We start from the raw sequence: 13,947 nt of genomic DNA on the forward strand, positions 1-13,947 counted from the left end.
TTTGTAATTAATCCCATTTAATATGAAAGTATATAAAAAGCTGGGTATTTCTTTTTATTTCGATACAATGTCTAGTTTTACATTTGCATTTGATAGACATATCAACTATTGAACAATCTGAACCAAAATGCAAGTTTAAAAGCTGTGTGTAGCTTCTGAATTCATTTAATTCCAATCTATCTTGGTTGCACAACCAAGATAGGCAAAGGGAGATAATAATAATTTTTCAAACTTGCGTTTCTAATGAATTCCATCTAAATACATAATTTTTAATGCAAATATTTTACAAATATATTACAATATGTCTAATATTTATACATTTCCTTAGGCAAAGTATGTTTATCAAATTTATACTTATGATAAAATAACTCTATCTTGGTTGGGCAACAAGGATAGGAAAATGAAATTTTAAAAATACCTCCAGTGAAAATCTAATTTGTATTAAGTGTTAAGTGAACATAAATGAGTGTAAATGATCAGATGGTAAAGTTTCGAACAAATGCGTTACATGACCAAAATCTGATTATCCACCTTTAATGAACGCTTGCATGGTAAATCCTTAATGCTTTTTCTAATTCCATTTTCACAATGTGGCAGGGACATTGTGCCTGTCCGTGTTTGCAGTGACTTGGTTTAATCATATTTTTTTGCGCTGTTATAAATGAACAGTACATCATGTACACGGATACATAAAACACTAATTATAATGAAGATGAATACGAACAGCTAACAGCTTTTCCGACGTTAATGACGACCTTCTACTGGCAAAAGATTGTTTAAAATCTGTAAGAAACTAAGTTTATATAAACTATTTCAAAAGTCTTTAGAGATAATTGTAAAAAATGGAGAAATGTAATAACAATAACAATAGTAATGAGAAGAAGAAGAATTATTAACAGAAAATCAAAAAATACTACGTAAAGGATGTATTTTTATACGTCACGTGACAAGCGTTATCGGCATGAAAGAAGGCTCGTATCACGTGACAATACATCCCTATATATTAGAAACATTTTTAGCTTACCAAAAGGTTCCTTCTAGCGCATATTAAATATTCTTTTTAAGGGATCTGTTTTAGCATCCTGTTACAGATGTTTAATACAACAGTTATGAAGAATGTGTTTTGTTAGTTTTCTATTATAGTATTCTTATCTATTTAAAAACATTTGAAGTTATTTCAAATAAACATATATTTATCTTATAATAATGATTAAACACCTTCTACCTAAATATTATATCAGCGGACAATAAATATTAAAGACCATCATTCTATCAAAAATTTTGAGAATCCTCTGTCGAAACCTTCCCTAGTGGCACTGATCGGAATTTTGCCGTATGTTAGCCTCTTTGTAAATTTAAAGTTTTACATAGCAATACATGGACATAAAAGTGCTGCCAAACACTCTTAATTGCATCGCATGATTGATACATCCAGCTCCAGAACGAAATAATGCTGTCTAAGATCATGAAAGTTAAGCTGGAAGAAAAAGGGCTTATGTATTTAATCCGGCACTAACAATCTAATGTGTTTGAAAAAATGCTTACAAAAAGTTTACAGCTTATTTCTGATGAAACAACTTATCAAAAGGCATGAAATTACAAAGTTCGAAATTTTTTATTGCTAAATAACGTGAAAAAATGCATTATACAGTTCTAGATAAAAACAAGGGAAGTAATTGAAATGTTGTAAAACGGTGACGGTGCGTAGCGTGCAAATAAGCTAAAAAAATCTCGAATTACTTTATAAGTACAGTATGCTTTGATAGTAATACTTAACGTCAAAATGATATAGTTGAAATGAAATGAAATCTGTAAAAGATCCTTTGGAAGCAAAGAATAAAACCAATCTGACTAAAGTAGATCTACATCTCCTATTACGCTACGCATAGGATCTGAAAACGACCTATTCATTGCCTCGTTCTGACGGCTCTTTCGCTAGCCATTCAGAGCCTAGCTTACAACATCTTGCAAATCTACATGTAGCATTGACTTTTGATATTTACAATTCTTATGTCGTAATGTATCAGATAGCCGGTTAGCTCAGTCGGTAGGCCACTTGCTTTGTAAACGAGGGGTCCCGGGTTCGAGTCCTGGAATAACCGCATATTTTTCTTATCCTTTGACAATCGAACAAGTCGTCTGATTGGATAACATAAAAATAGCAATAATGGAAATCCAAAATATACAGAAGACGAATGTGAATGGGTCGTTCTCAGATCTTCGTTTAGAAGATCAAGTACTTTAGTCAGATTGAGAATAAAACCAAGCAAAACAGTAGCAGAGGATATTTTTTGGCGGGAGTCTATTTTTAAATGATGCATATTCATTTAAATAATCTCTATTCTTCATTATGACAAGTTAGATTTAGGAGTTACAGGGGCGTAGGGACGACTTGAGCATTGGGGCTGTTATATTATTTAACCTATATATTGTTTCTTAAAGGTCTTTTATTACGCAGTTGTATTTCGCTAAGGATTGACTTAAAGATGCGTAAACACACATTGGCAAAGAGGCTATTAGTCATGAATATGCATGAGTGCAAGATGGCGGCGCCCTACTGGAATTCGAATGCCTTTGATGATACCCTTGTATACATTACCTGTTCAGTCAAGTGTGACATGTTCATCATAAGTGTTCCTTCCCTTGAGAAGGAACAATATGCACCTACATATTTTGAATATTTTCCCCAGAAAACCCCTGAAACTGATGATATTATTTCGAAACTTAAGTTCGGAGACAAGGGCCTATACCAGGCTGCATAACTCTGACCCTTATTTTGACAATATTATCTGCCCTTTCTCACTTGAAAATGTCCCGTAACTGACATTTTCCTTATCATTTCTGAAACCTATAAATGCTGTGACTTTACAGAGACCTTATGGATCAAAATATAAGTAAAACAACATGGCTAAAATTCCTTCTGTCATTCGACATACACGTCCTGTAACTTTAGACATAATGAAGAATACGATCAGTCGTATTTTTGCCACCGACCGGTCGAAGGCGGAGCTCCTTTTTGTTCCTTTAGTTTTGTATTAGTTTGTCCACGTTGGCTGTATATTTGTATTTGTCTGTGAATTTGTTTGTATAGTATTTTAAAATGTATACATCAATAGACATTCTGCTGTAGTGTTTTAGTAAGAGACGGCCTTGTTCATTGAACGTTCACGTTGCGTTGACGTTTTCTTCGACTTTGTATTTATTTTTGGTGGAAATACACCGTGTATGTCATGCAGTTGTGTGCTTTTTTTTCTGGTATTGGAACACAATTTTATTTCACAATCATGCACAAAGAAATAGAAGTCTGTTACCTTATATACAGCTTGTATAATACCTTAGGTTCTAGTTTAACGTGTCGGCATATTATCTTAAATATATAGACAAAAGGCTACATTGTGCACAGTGCAGTTACTGTTAGGTCCAACTTTTCCGTAACAAAGATTTTCTTAGAATACCCTATACATATGACAATATCGTTCCATTTATACATCTCTCTACAGAACTCATGTGATGGTATTTCGATTTTTTTAATTTTTCAAAATATCTTGATCTTTTCGATAATGCTTTCTATTGTAGATTTAAGCTATTTTACCATTCATAAAATTATATTTATTAATGGCTGGTTCGTTGGTCAAGGAAAATTACATTTTTTGGCCATAAAAAGGACATTATTTAAGATATATTTAATTTAACTTTTAATCCGAACAAAACAGAAGTGGTATTTTTTTACACTCGGATCTGAAGTTAAACCTTCTCTTTACTTTGATAATGTTCTTCTTGATTATGTTGACAGCCATAAACATTTAGGAGTTACTTTTAGATCAGATGGTAAATGGCACAATCATGTCAATAATATACTTTCATCTGCCTCAGAAATTCTAGGGTCAATGAGAGCATTAAAGTTCAAACTAAAAAGAAATACGTTAAATCAAATTTATATATCCTACATGAGACCTTTTCTAGAATACACATCAATAGTCTGGGATGGCTGTGCAGATTACGAAAAACATTCTCTTGAAAAACTCCAATATGAGGCTGCACGTATTGTCACAGGTCCTATGAGGTCTGTTTCTATCGAACGTCTTCTTAACGAAATTGGCTGGGTATCTCTGTCCGATAGACGAAACATTCAGAAACTTGTTACCATGTATAAAGCCAAACATCGTACATTACCGGACTGTCTATTAAATCTTATTCCAGATACAGTTGCCAATGATGTGCCCTATCTTCTAAGAAACAGGAATGATTATATAACAGTTGCTCGTCGTACGCAAATTTTTGCTAACTCGTTTCTTCCAACAGCTTCTTCTTTATGGAGCGACTTAGAATCCGATTTAAGAGATTCATCCACAATTCATATTTTTAAATCAAAACTTTAACTAAAATACAAACCTCCTTTTGTACCCACATACTTTTGTATCGGCGAAAGGCTGTACTCGGATTTCCATGCTCAAATGCGTAATAAATGCAGTAATTTAAATGTTGATTTATATAGAAATCATTGAGAGACAATGCTGCATGTGATTGTGGTCACGATATTGAAGATGCTGAACATTTTCTCTTTAAATTTAGACATCATGTTTTACAAAGAATACTGCTTTTTAACGTCACACGTATTTTTCATCCACTGAATACGCGTACTGTTTTGTTTGGAGATGAAAATTATACTGAAGAAGAAAATTCACTAATATTTTAAGAAGTACAAAAATATATCAAACATACAAATCGTTTTCTTTAAGATATCTGATTGCTGCCGAATTATAAACTTAACGCAGTTGTACCTCACCAAGTTACGACCCAAGACTCAAGACTCTGGACTCTCCCTCTTCTTATATTTCCATCTATCTCGCTTTCTCTTAATTTCTACAGTAAAGTCATTCTGTTTCTTCTCCAACATTGTTGTTATTCATTTCGCTTAACTTCGTTCTCTTCCAATTACATTTTGTCATTTTTCATAAAAATACAATGCAATCGATAATATAAAATTTTCCTTTAAATATACCTTCGGGGACGAACCGAACTACTAATGTTATATGAACTTGTGGTCCAACCCTTTTACCTTTCTTAGAATGTTTTGTATATGTTCTGTATATGTACATTGTATATGTTGTCATAAAAAGTAAGGAATAAAATATGTTTAAATCAATATATTTAATGTTCAAAACGTTCTTACTTTCACATATCGATACCTTAAGAATGACGTATATAACATTGTGAAATAAATCCAAAATTTCGTAGATATCTCTGTTACGGATCTGGTGGACCAAAACTGTAGGCGGTACTGAATTAAATTTAGAATAAATGTATAGTAAAATGAACATTTTTCCCCAAAAGAGCTGTCGTAACGAGAAAGTAAACGCGATTGCGTTAATTAAAACAAGTACCTTTTTGTTTTATCGATCTGTCGACGGCATACGTGAACCAGTTTCCAAAGTAGAAGAGTTACTTGATTTCGTTCGAATTTTTCTATAGTATATTACTACCTGTAAATATTAGGTGAGCAGTTAACATGGAAAGTAATCGTTCCCCTTAACTGGACTCAAAGGTTTGTGTTTACACGAGTGTGTGTTGTGTTTCAGGGAGAAGATTCGCAAGAAGAAACTGCAAGAAAAAGTCAAACTAGTACATATACGTAACCTGCATGCAGTCAGCGCGTTCCTAAAGGTATACAAAACATAATTAATTTCAGTTTGCGCAAAACGTAAGTGATGTATGAAGTGTTTTCAGATAAGCGGCATGCACACATTCTTTTCTGAAGATTTACAAAAATAAACAAAAAATAATAGAATAATAGACATAGAAAAAAATGAATCTCAGCTAACAATCCTGTCGCTCGAACTTGGCATACAGAGCTTTATTTTTTGAAAACACTTCATAACCTGAGGCGAAATAACAAACATACAGGCATTAAACTGGTGATAATTAATCGAAAGCGCGCGGATGCGCCCCAGACAAGGCAAATATGTTGTGAGGATTTGGCAGGAGGCAGTTTGCATGAAGTTATCAGTTTAGTTTATACTAAAGTATTTTAGCTCAATTGTGACGAATGCTTGAAGCTAATTAGAATCACTAAAGCTTGAAACTTATTTGAATCACACTTGAGTACGCTTCCTGGAAAAGCCAGTACTGGTGTCCAGTTAGAAGGTCTGGTCGTGACCGTAGTGGGGCTGGAATCCTCGACCTTTTTTTACCTCCACGGTGTGCTTTTTTGAGGTAGTTCCCCCGGAATGCCAGCAGGAAATTTCCGTTCAATCTCCGAATACGAGTTTGGCATTCTCCAGTATGAATGGAAAGCGGCAGGTGCTCGTACGACCTACAGTATTGTCCGAAGAATACCGAAACGCCTATTGTACGGAAATTACCGACATTTACTACTATTTGTATATTGGCCAGTCCCATGTAAGTGTGTTTTACACCTGGCACGCAGAAGAACCAGGGAAGTGTCTGGAATTAGAGCGTCCCTTGTATCTTGCACTATCCTCCCACTAACGTTACTAACAGATTTCTGGAGAGTCGCCAATATGGATTACCGACAGCGACTCATCCCAGATGGCTACTCAATGCACCTGTTTAATTCCAGTATAGCATACTTCTCATTGTGAAATGTTATATTCTCTATTAAATTATGTCTGTTGTTCCATTGTAGGTACTGAAGAAACATAACAAAGACAATGACGATAAAATTAGTAAAGCAGAATTGAAAGACGCTCTTAATGATGTGAGATTTTATGAATTTTACTTGAGCCATGCCATGGGAAAACCAACATAGTGGGTATGCGACCAGCATGGATCCAGACCAGCCTGCGCATCCGCGCAGTCTGGTCAGGATCCATGCTGTTCGCTAACAGTTTCTCCAACTCCAATGGGCTTTAAAGGCGAACAGCATGGAGCCTGACCAGACTGCGCGGATGCGCAGGCTGGTCTGGATCCATGCTGGTCGCAAACCCACTATGTTGGTTTTCCCATGGCACGGCTCACTTGTACTTTTAACAGCACGAGCTGAAATAAATGTTAGCCCAGATTTGTCAACATAAACAGTTTATTATAAAATAGTATACACTTACTTAAAGATTTGCTGGCCAATAGTTAAAAACTAGCTTTGAGTATTGAACAAAAAACTATTCAATAAAAGTTTTATTACATGACATTAGAAGTGAACTTGATCTCTTTTTTTTTACTTTAGACAAGCAAAATTTAGTGTTGAACCGTTGACAGACTGGGAAATAACGCAAACTATGGACTGGCAAATTATAAAAAGAGTTATGTAAAAATGTGTATTAAATGTAGCTATCTTCTGTTAGAATATTCTACGGTGAGGTGGTAGTAAAGCAGTAGTTAACTAATTATTGCGTAGCTTTTCAGACATTCTGCAAAAGTTTTGTTTTAACCCTAATTATGCTGAACACGACTGATTCTGCCTTTGCGACCAGTGCAGATCATGATCAGCCTACACATCCTTGCAGTCTGATCATGATCTGCACTGTTCGCCATTCATTCAGTAACATTTTGATATGCACTCCTTTTAACAGTTAATGGTACTGTCCAAATTGAAAGGTGGACAAGTTAGCAGGGTAAGGGTTAATATCTCATGATCCCAAAGAACTCCTTGATCCCAAACAAGGCTGAAACTTAAAATTATATAAAATATCTTATCTTACAGACGGAAGAGTTTCCAAAGCGCTATGTAGAGAGGTTGTTTGGTAGGAATGTAACAGTGGATGAGGCAATGGCGGCACTAGACGAGGACGGTAATGGCGAGGTAGGTCAAGGTCACTCAAATAGTCTCCAAACATACATGTATAATTCGAATGATTGTGCCTAAGGTTACTGTACTATATTCCTTTAATTATTTTGTGTAGTCTTTATTACACACTTATAAATGCTTGCTGGTCATAGTCAAAACTATTCCCTGAGGCCAGAAAGACAGAGAGCTAATAGTTGGGACATGGGGCAATAATTTAGACTTTTGACAAACCAAAGACTGTCACATCAGAAATTAATTCAAACATGTGTTGAATATAGACAACGCATATAGTATAATCTGTGGAACCCGATTTATACAAGGAGTCGTCTGATAATATCGTATGTTGCGCTATAACAAAAAAGAGAATGCATTCAGATCTTCATGTTTATAGCTCCAGAAGCTATATCAGTTATAGAATGACAGTAGAATATTCTGCATCGTATTTCTAGAACGAAAATGAATAAAAACGCAGATTAGTCCATAATATTCCATACAAAGGACTTTCTATCTGTGCGATGGCATATTGAACAAATTGAAATGATCCAGGACAGTGCCATTTCTTTCGGTGATCAAATGTAAAGGGAGGTAATTCAGCAATGTTAGACTTGGTATGATCAAAGCACAGATAAAATATTTATTCCGTAACAATTGAGATAATCATCATTGAGAATTTTCAGTATCAACAGTTTGTCACATAAAACTTAATATTCTTTTGCAGGTGTACTACCACGAAATTGTTCATTTCATAGAACGTACTGGTGTTTCTCTCCAAGCTCGTTTCCTTGGTTACCAGAGAAAAGAGATTAAAGGATTGTTCTCATTTTTTGACACGTTACAGTCAGCCTTGCTTACAAACGTGAAAAGGATTCATGTTGAGGTAACTTTCTGATCAATTTAATTATCCCTGCAATGTGAATTTTCTGGGAGTTTAGCTCCTGGACCATGTATTTTAACCATTAAATGATTACATTATTTCGGCCTGTCCGTCTGTCTGTCAGGCTGACTTTTCATGTCTGCTGTATATGTTCAACTCTTAATGGTTTAAAAAAACGTTTACAATGATTGGCTAAAAGTAACCAAGTTCGAACATTGGACCTAAAGTTGGTTAGACAAGTTGACATCTCTTTTATAATTCCTTCGACAGTCTCAGAATTTCTGGTCTCATTTATTCCCCAAGAGAGACATTGTGACAAGCTAACTTTTTGCCACGTCAAATACATGTTGGGGTCATACGATGATATCAGAGGTCATGAAGCTCACTTTGATGATATTTCAATAAATTTGCATAAATGGTTCTTATTAGTAAGCAGTGTGCTGAACGAAACTTTAAATTATGTTGACCCTGGGGTCAAGCAGTTAGAGAAAGTAGAGATTTAATTGGTCAGTGACATGAAAAGAAACTTTCCTCTGCGCATTTCTTGATTTGATAAGTACATTTTTATTCCTTAGATACAAAGTATATGGGGGCTTTATTGGAGACACGCATGTCCGTCCGTTAGTCTGTCCGCTCGTTATGTCACTTTCATTTCTTTTTAACTGCTGGGAAAAAAAAATTTCAAACAACATCTGTTGTTAACCTTATAACGGCACCGTGCAGAGCGCAAAACCCAGATCATAGGTCCAAGGTCAAGGACACACTTAGACATCAAAGTTCAAATAGCTTAAATTTGTGTCCGCTCCAAATCTTCTAAATTAATGGATGGATTTCATGAAATTGGCACCTGAGGCCCCTTACTGCCATAATTAACTGACTCTTTTAAGTCATTATACGTTGACAAAATTGACGTCTTTATATATTATATCAATCTTCTTATGTGGATCTGAATTTTATTTTCAATAGGAAAGAGACATTGAACGAACGGTGGGAATTAATACTGGTCATGTCGGTACATCTGATTTCAAACTGGAACAAGCCGACAGAGATTTTGTAGTTGAGGTAAGGTGAACATTTCTGTACAAATATAATTAAAGCGTGTCTACAGATTAAGATTAGGCATTTTTATGCCCCCGAAGGGAGGCATATAGTTTTTGAACCGTCTGTCGGTCTGTCGGTCTGTCCGCAATTTTCGTGTCCGGTCCATATCTTTGTCATCCATGGATGGATTTTCAAATAACTTGGCATGAATGTGTACCACAGTAAGACGACGTGTCGCGCGCAAGACCCAGGTCCGTAGCTCAACGGTCAAGGTCACACTTAGACGTTAAAGGTCATTTTTCATGATAGTGCATTGATGGGCGTGTCCGGTCCATATCTTTGTCATTCATGCATGGATTTTAAAATTATTGGGCATGAATGTGTACCACAGTAAGACGACGTGTCGCGCGCAAGACCCAGGTCTGTAGCTCAAAGGTCAAGGTCACACTTAGACGTTAAAGGTCATATTTCATGATAGTGCATTGATGGGCGTGTCCGGTCCATATCTTTGTCATTCATGCATGGATTTTAAAATTATTGGGCATGAATGTGTACCACAGTAAGACGACGTGTCGCGCGCAAGACCCAGGTCCGTAGCTCAAAAGTCAAGGTCACACTTAGACGTTAAAAGTCATATTTTATGATAGTGCAATGATGGGCATGTCCGGTCCATATCTTTGTCATTCATGCATGGATTTTAAAATAACTACGCATGAATGTGTGGCACAGTAAGACGACGTGTCGCGCGCAAGACCCAGGTCCGTAGGTCAAAGGTCCTAAACTCTAACATCGGCCATAACTATTCATTCAAAGTGCCATCGGGGGCATGTGTCATGCTATGGAGACAGCTCTTGTTTATTTTATCATTTATTTTTTGTTGGGTATAGAGTCACACCGACGCAATTTAGGTCATATGGCGACCTTTCCACCTTTGGGTGGAGGTGCCCTCTTTCAGTCACGTCTGGGTAGAACCACTGACTTTTCGTTACCCAGAATGCCTTCTCACATAAAGAATTTACGCTCAAAGCGAAGTTCCGAACCCAGAAAGGTGAGGGGCAATGATTCGAAGTCAGCAACCTTAACCAGGGAGGTATTCTTGAATGTGATAGCAATTTTGTAACGGGGTAAATGTAAATAAAAATTTACAGAAATTTGTTTCAGTGAGTTCTAAAATTCAAACATTATTTTGATCTGTAAAATATGTAGTAGAGCTCTTTACTCCTTGTAATAAAATAGCAGGGTGTATATAAGATTGAGTTTTATACCAATTGCAAGGAGTGTTAAACACTTTAATGATTTGATGTACATTTGGGGATATGCTGCTTCAAATGCTTGATTCATGAGTTATTTGAGCCGTGCCATGAGAAAACCAACATAGTGGGTGTGCGACCAGCATGGATCCAGACCAGCCTGCGCATCCGCGCAGTCTGGTCAGGATCCATGCTGTTCGCTTTTAAAGCCTACTGCAATTAGAGAAACCATTAGCGAACAGCATGGATCCTAACCAGACTGCGCGGATGCGCAGGCTGGTATGGATCCATGCTGGTCGCAAACCCACTATGTTGATTTTCTCATGGCACGGCTCATTTATTATTTTAATGTGCTCGGGGTTTGAAGTATGAAATCCCTGAATTTTGAAGATACCTTTTATTGTTTTAATTCCATTACAAAAATATTATGGAAATCCTTGTGTATATAAAATTCTGGTCCATAAAAATGTCGCAGCGAAGAGTACCATTAAGGAGTTTGAAAAGTGAAAATAGTCCATGCATTTTGAACAGTACTTCTACGTAATCAGATTTTGCCTCTCATCGGCAGAAGTACAAATATTTAAAAAGTCAAATGTGGGTAAGGATGCAACCGAATGCAGAAAGAACATTAAATCTGTTATGCATCGTATCGTTCGTATTTACAGCTGCACCACCTTTGCTTCACAAAGGTTACTGTTAACAAATCCTTACATGATTATAATACACAGTATAAACTCTATTTTAACGGCACGTTTAAAGAAGGAACACCTTTCCACAAAGACAGATGTTTTCCATCACTTGTAGAACGAATTCGTAGAAAATTAACCTGTACAGACCATCAATCTGTTCTCAGCAAAGACATTTTTGTCTTCTAAATGTGTTCGCTGTATAGAAAATACACTGTTGTCAAATTTCACCACTTTTGATTGTTCATTTCAGCAAGGAAAACGTTCAACAGAATCATTTTTGCGATACTACGTTGTGAAGAACGATCCACCCCAAAAAACGTCAATGAAAGCTTGTGTGAAGTCTACTGAACAGACTAGTGAAGCAACTCCTGGTCCTGTTAACGGCATTGCTGCTCGCGTACAGAACGGAACTACAAATGGAGAGGTACAGAGCGAAACTGACAATGAAATAAAAGCAGATATAAATGATGCTGTTACCAACGCTCATATTGAATTGGAATATATTGACAAAGATGCTAGCGAGGTAAAAGAAGACACGCCACTTGTTAACAAAGAACACGACGAATTAAATGATTCGAAAAGAAACGTATCGGACGACTTTAATGAACATGACACATCTAAACAACAACTTTTACCTGATGATAAAACTTGAGCGAATGTAACTGGTGTAAGAGACGGCTCTGAAGTGTGTTACTGGTGTTGTAATTGGTGGTTGTTCTTGAATCAAACTAGCGTCAGACAGGGTGGAGTTTGTGGTCCAATTTTCTTCTGTTTTGTCATTTATAGGCACCTACAATAACGCTTCAGAAGACGATGTTGTTGAGATTTGATAACGTATTTACATTTTCATAACATAGGTTATTTAGATAGAGGTATTGCAACGCCAAAATCAATTTATTCGTTGTCATTGAAATTATTGCCATTTAACAGTTTTACAAAGCTCAATAACTTACAATATCCGTTACCTACGACCGTTCTCCATAAATTCGTTTGATGATCACAGAACACATACATCATGTACATACATTATAAATCAACATCCGTATTACACCAGGTGGAAATCTAACTCATTATATAAACGTATGTGCCTGGACATTTTTTTATTAATTTCGTGACCCGGTAAAAGAATAGTTCTTTGTTTTAGAGGAGGTAATCATTTTGGTTTAAATAAAAAGAAAAATAGACGAATGTTTGTAATAAAATGGTTATATTAACAACCGATGGGTCAGAGGTGTGCTTTCGGACCTTGTATGACTCCAGCCCGAGTCAAATACAGCAACCCAAATATGTTGTCACAGCCCTATTTATTAATCATCCATGTTGAATCGAAGTAAGTGGATTTTTTTGATTGATAAGTCTTTAAAAAAAAAAAAACATGCACGTGGAGTTTAGTTTCGTTCTTTTTTTATATTATTTTGTGTGTGTGTCGATGGGGTTGGGTAGGGGATGGGGGATAGGGGATGGGATGCGATGATGCATTCTAGGATCGTAGCTGTTCCTATTGCCTCCTTGTTTTTGTTCTTATTGTCCTTGAGTATGTATTTTTTCTTTGTGATCTCATCTTTTCCGTGTAAATCCTTTTTAAATCCTGAGATACCGCCTTAAATGTTAGTGTTCACAACATGAAGTGTTTCACAGAATAAAGGGGCATGCTATCTGAAGCAATGTTTATTATGTTTAAGGTGGAAAAGTGGAATACATATCTTTTGTTATTTTCAAAGTATAATTTTCATGTTAAACGATTACTTAGTATATTGTAATTAACGTCTTTATTCAAATGAATTAATATATGTTTATTTCTTCTATTATGTGTAAAGTAAATTTTGTAAAATAAATTTATATTTGATATACTGTTCACGTCATTTATCAAAAGATCATCCGCCCGACTGGTCTGCAGAAAGCACGAGTTTTACTCGGATACCTGCCAGTGTCTGAAAACAAAAACGTCCGGTTGCTTTTTTTCTCACTTTGAGACTCGTGTACCCAAACGAATACGACATAATTGAGCCGTGCCATGAGAAAACCAACATAGTGGCTTTGCGACCAGCATGGATCCAGACCAGCCTGCGCGTCCGCGCAGTCTGGTCAGGATGCATGCTGTTCGCTAACAGTTTCTCTAATTGCAGTAGGCTTTAAAAGCGAACAGCATAGATCCTGATTAGATTGCGCGGATGCGCAGACTGGTCTGGATCCATGCTGGTCGCAAACCCACTATGTTGGTTTTCCCATGGCACGGCTCAATTATTATCTCAAAACATAATTAGGAAAGTAGATAGAATTGAGATACCGGAAAGCAAAGCCGGAGCCGTCCACATCAAACTCCTACGCAGTCATCTCCCAATGAGAGCG

General features: G+C 36.3%; 1 protein-coding gene across 8 annotated transcripts in view; it reads left to right on the plus strand.

Moving 5' to 3' along the window:
* LOC123532094 (uncharacterized) overlaps positions 1-13,444 on the plus strand; it is an 84,586-nt gene extending 71,142 nt beyond the window's left edge. For all 8 annotated transcript variants that reach the window (XM_053517775.1, XM_053517774.1, XM_053517777.1 and 5 more), the window contains 6 exons: positions 5,580-5,664; positions 6,647-6,718; positions 7,661-7,759; positions 8,463-8,621; positions 9,585-9,680; positions 11,849-13,444. In XM_053517775.1, the coding sequence (XP_053373750.1) occupies positions 5,580-5,664; positions 6,647-6,718; positions 7,661-7,759; positions 8,463-8,621; positions 9,585-9,680; positions 11,849-12,250 (913 nt within the window). In that variant the 3' untranslated portion in view covers positions 12,251-13,444. The remainder of the gene's footprint in view (positions 1-5,579; positions 5,665-6,646; positions 6,719-7,660; positions 7,760-8,462; positions 8,622-9,584; positions 9,681-11,848) is intronic.
* Positions 13,445-13,947: the final 503 nt, after the last annotated feature.

The sequence above is a fragment of the Mercenaria mercenaria genome, chromosome 11 (genome assembly GCF_021730395.1).
Source record: "Mercenaria mercenaria strain notata chromosome 11, MADL_Memer_1, whole genome shotgun sequence".
NCBI lineage: Eukaryota > Metazoa > Mollusca > Bivalvia > Venerida > Veneridae > Mercenaria > Mercenaria mercenaria.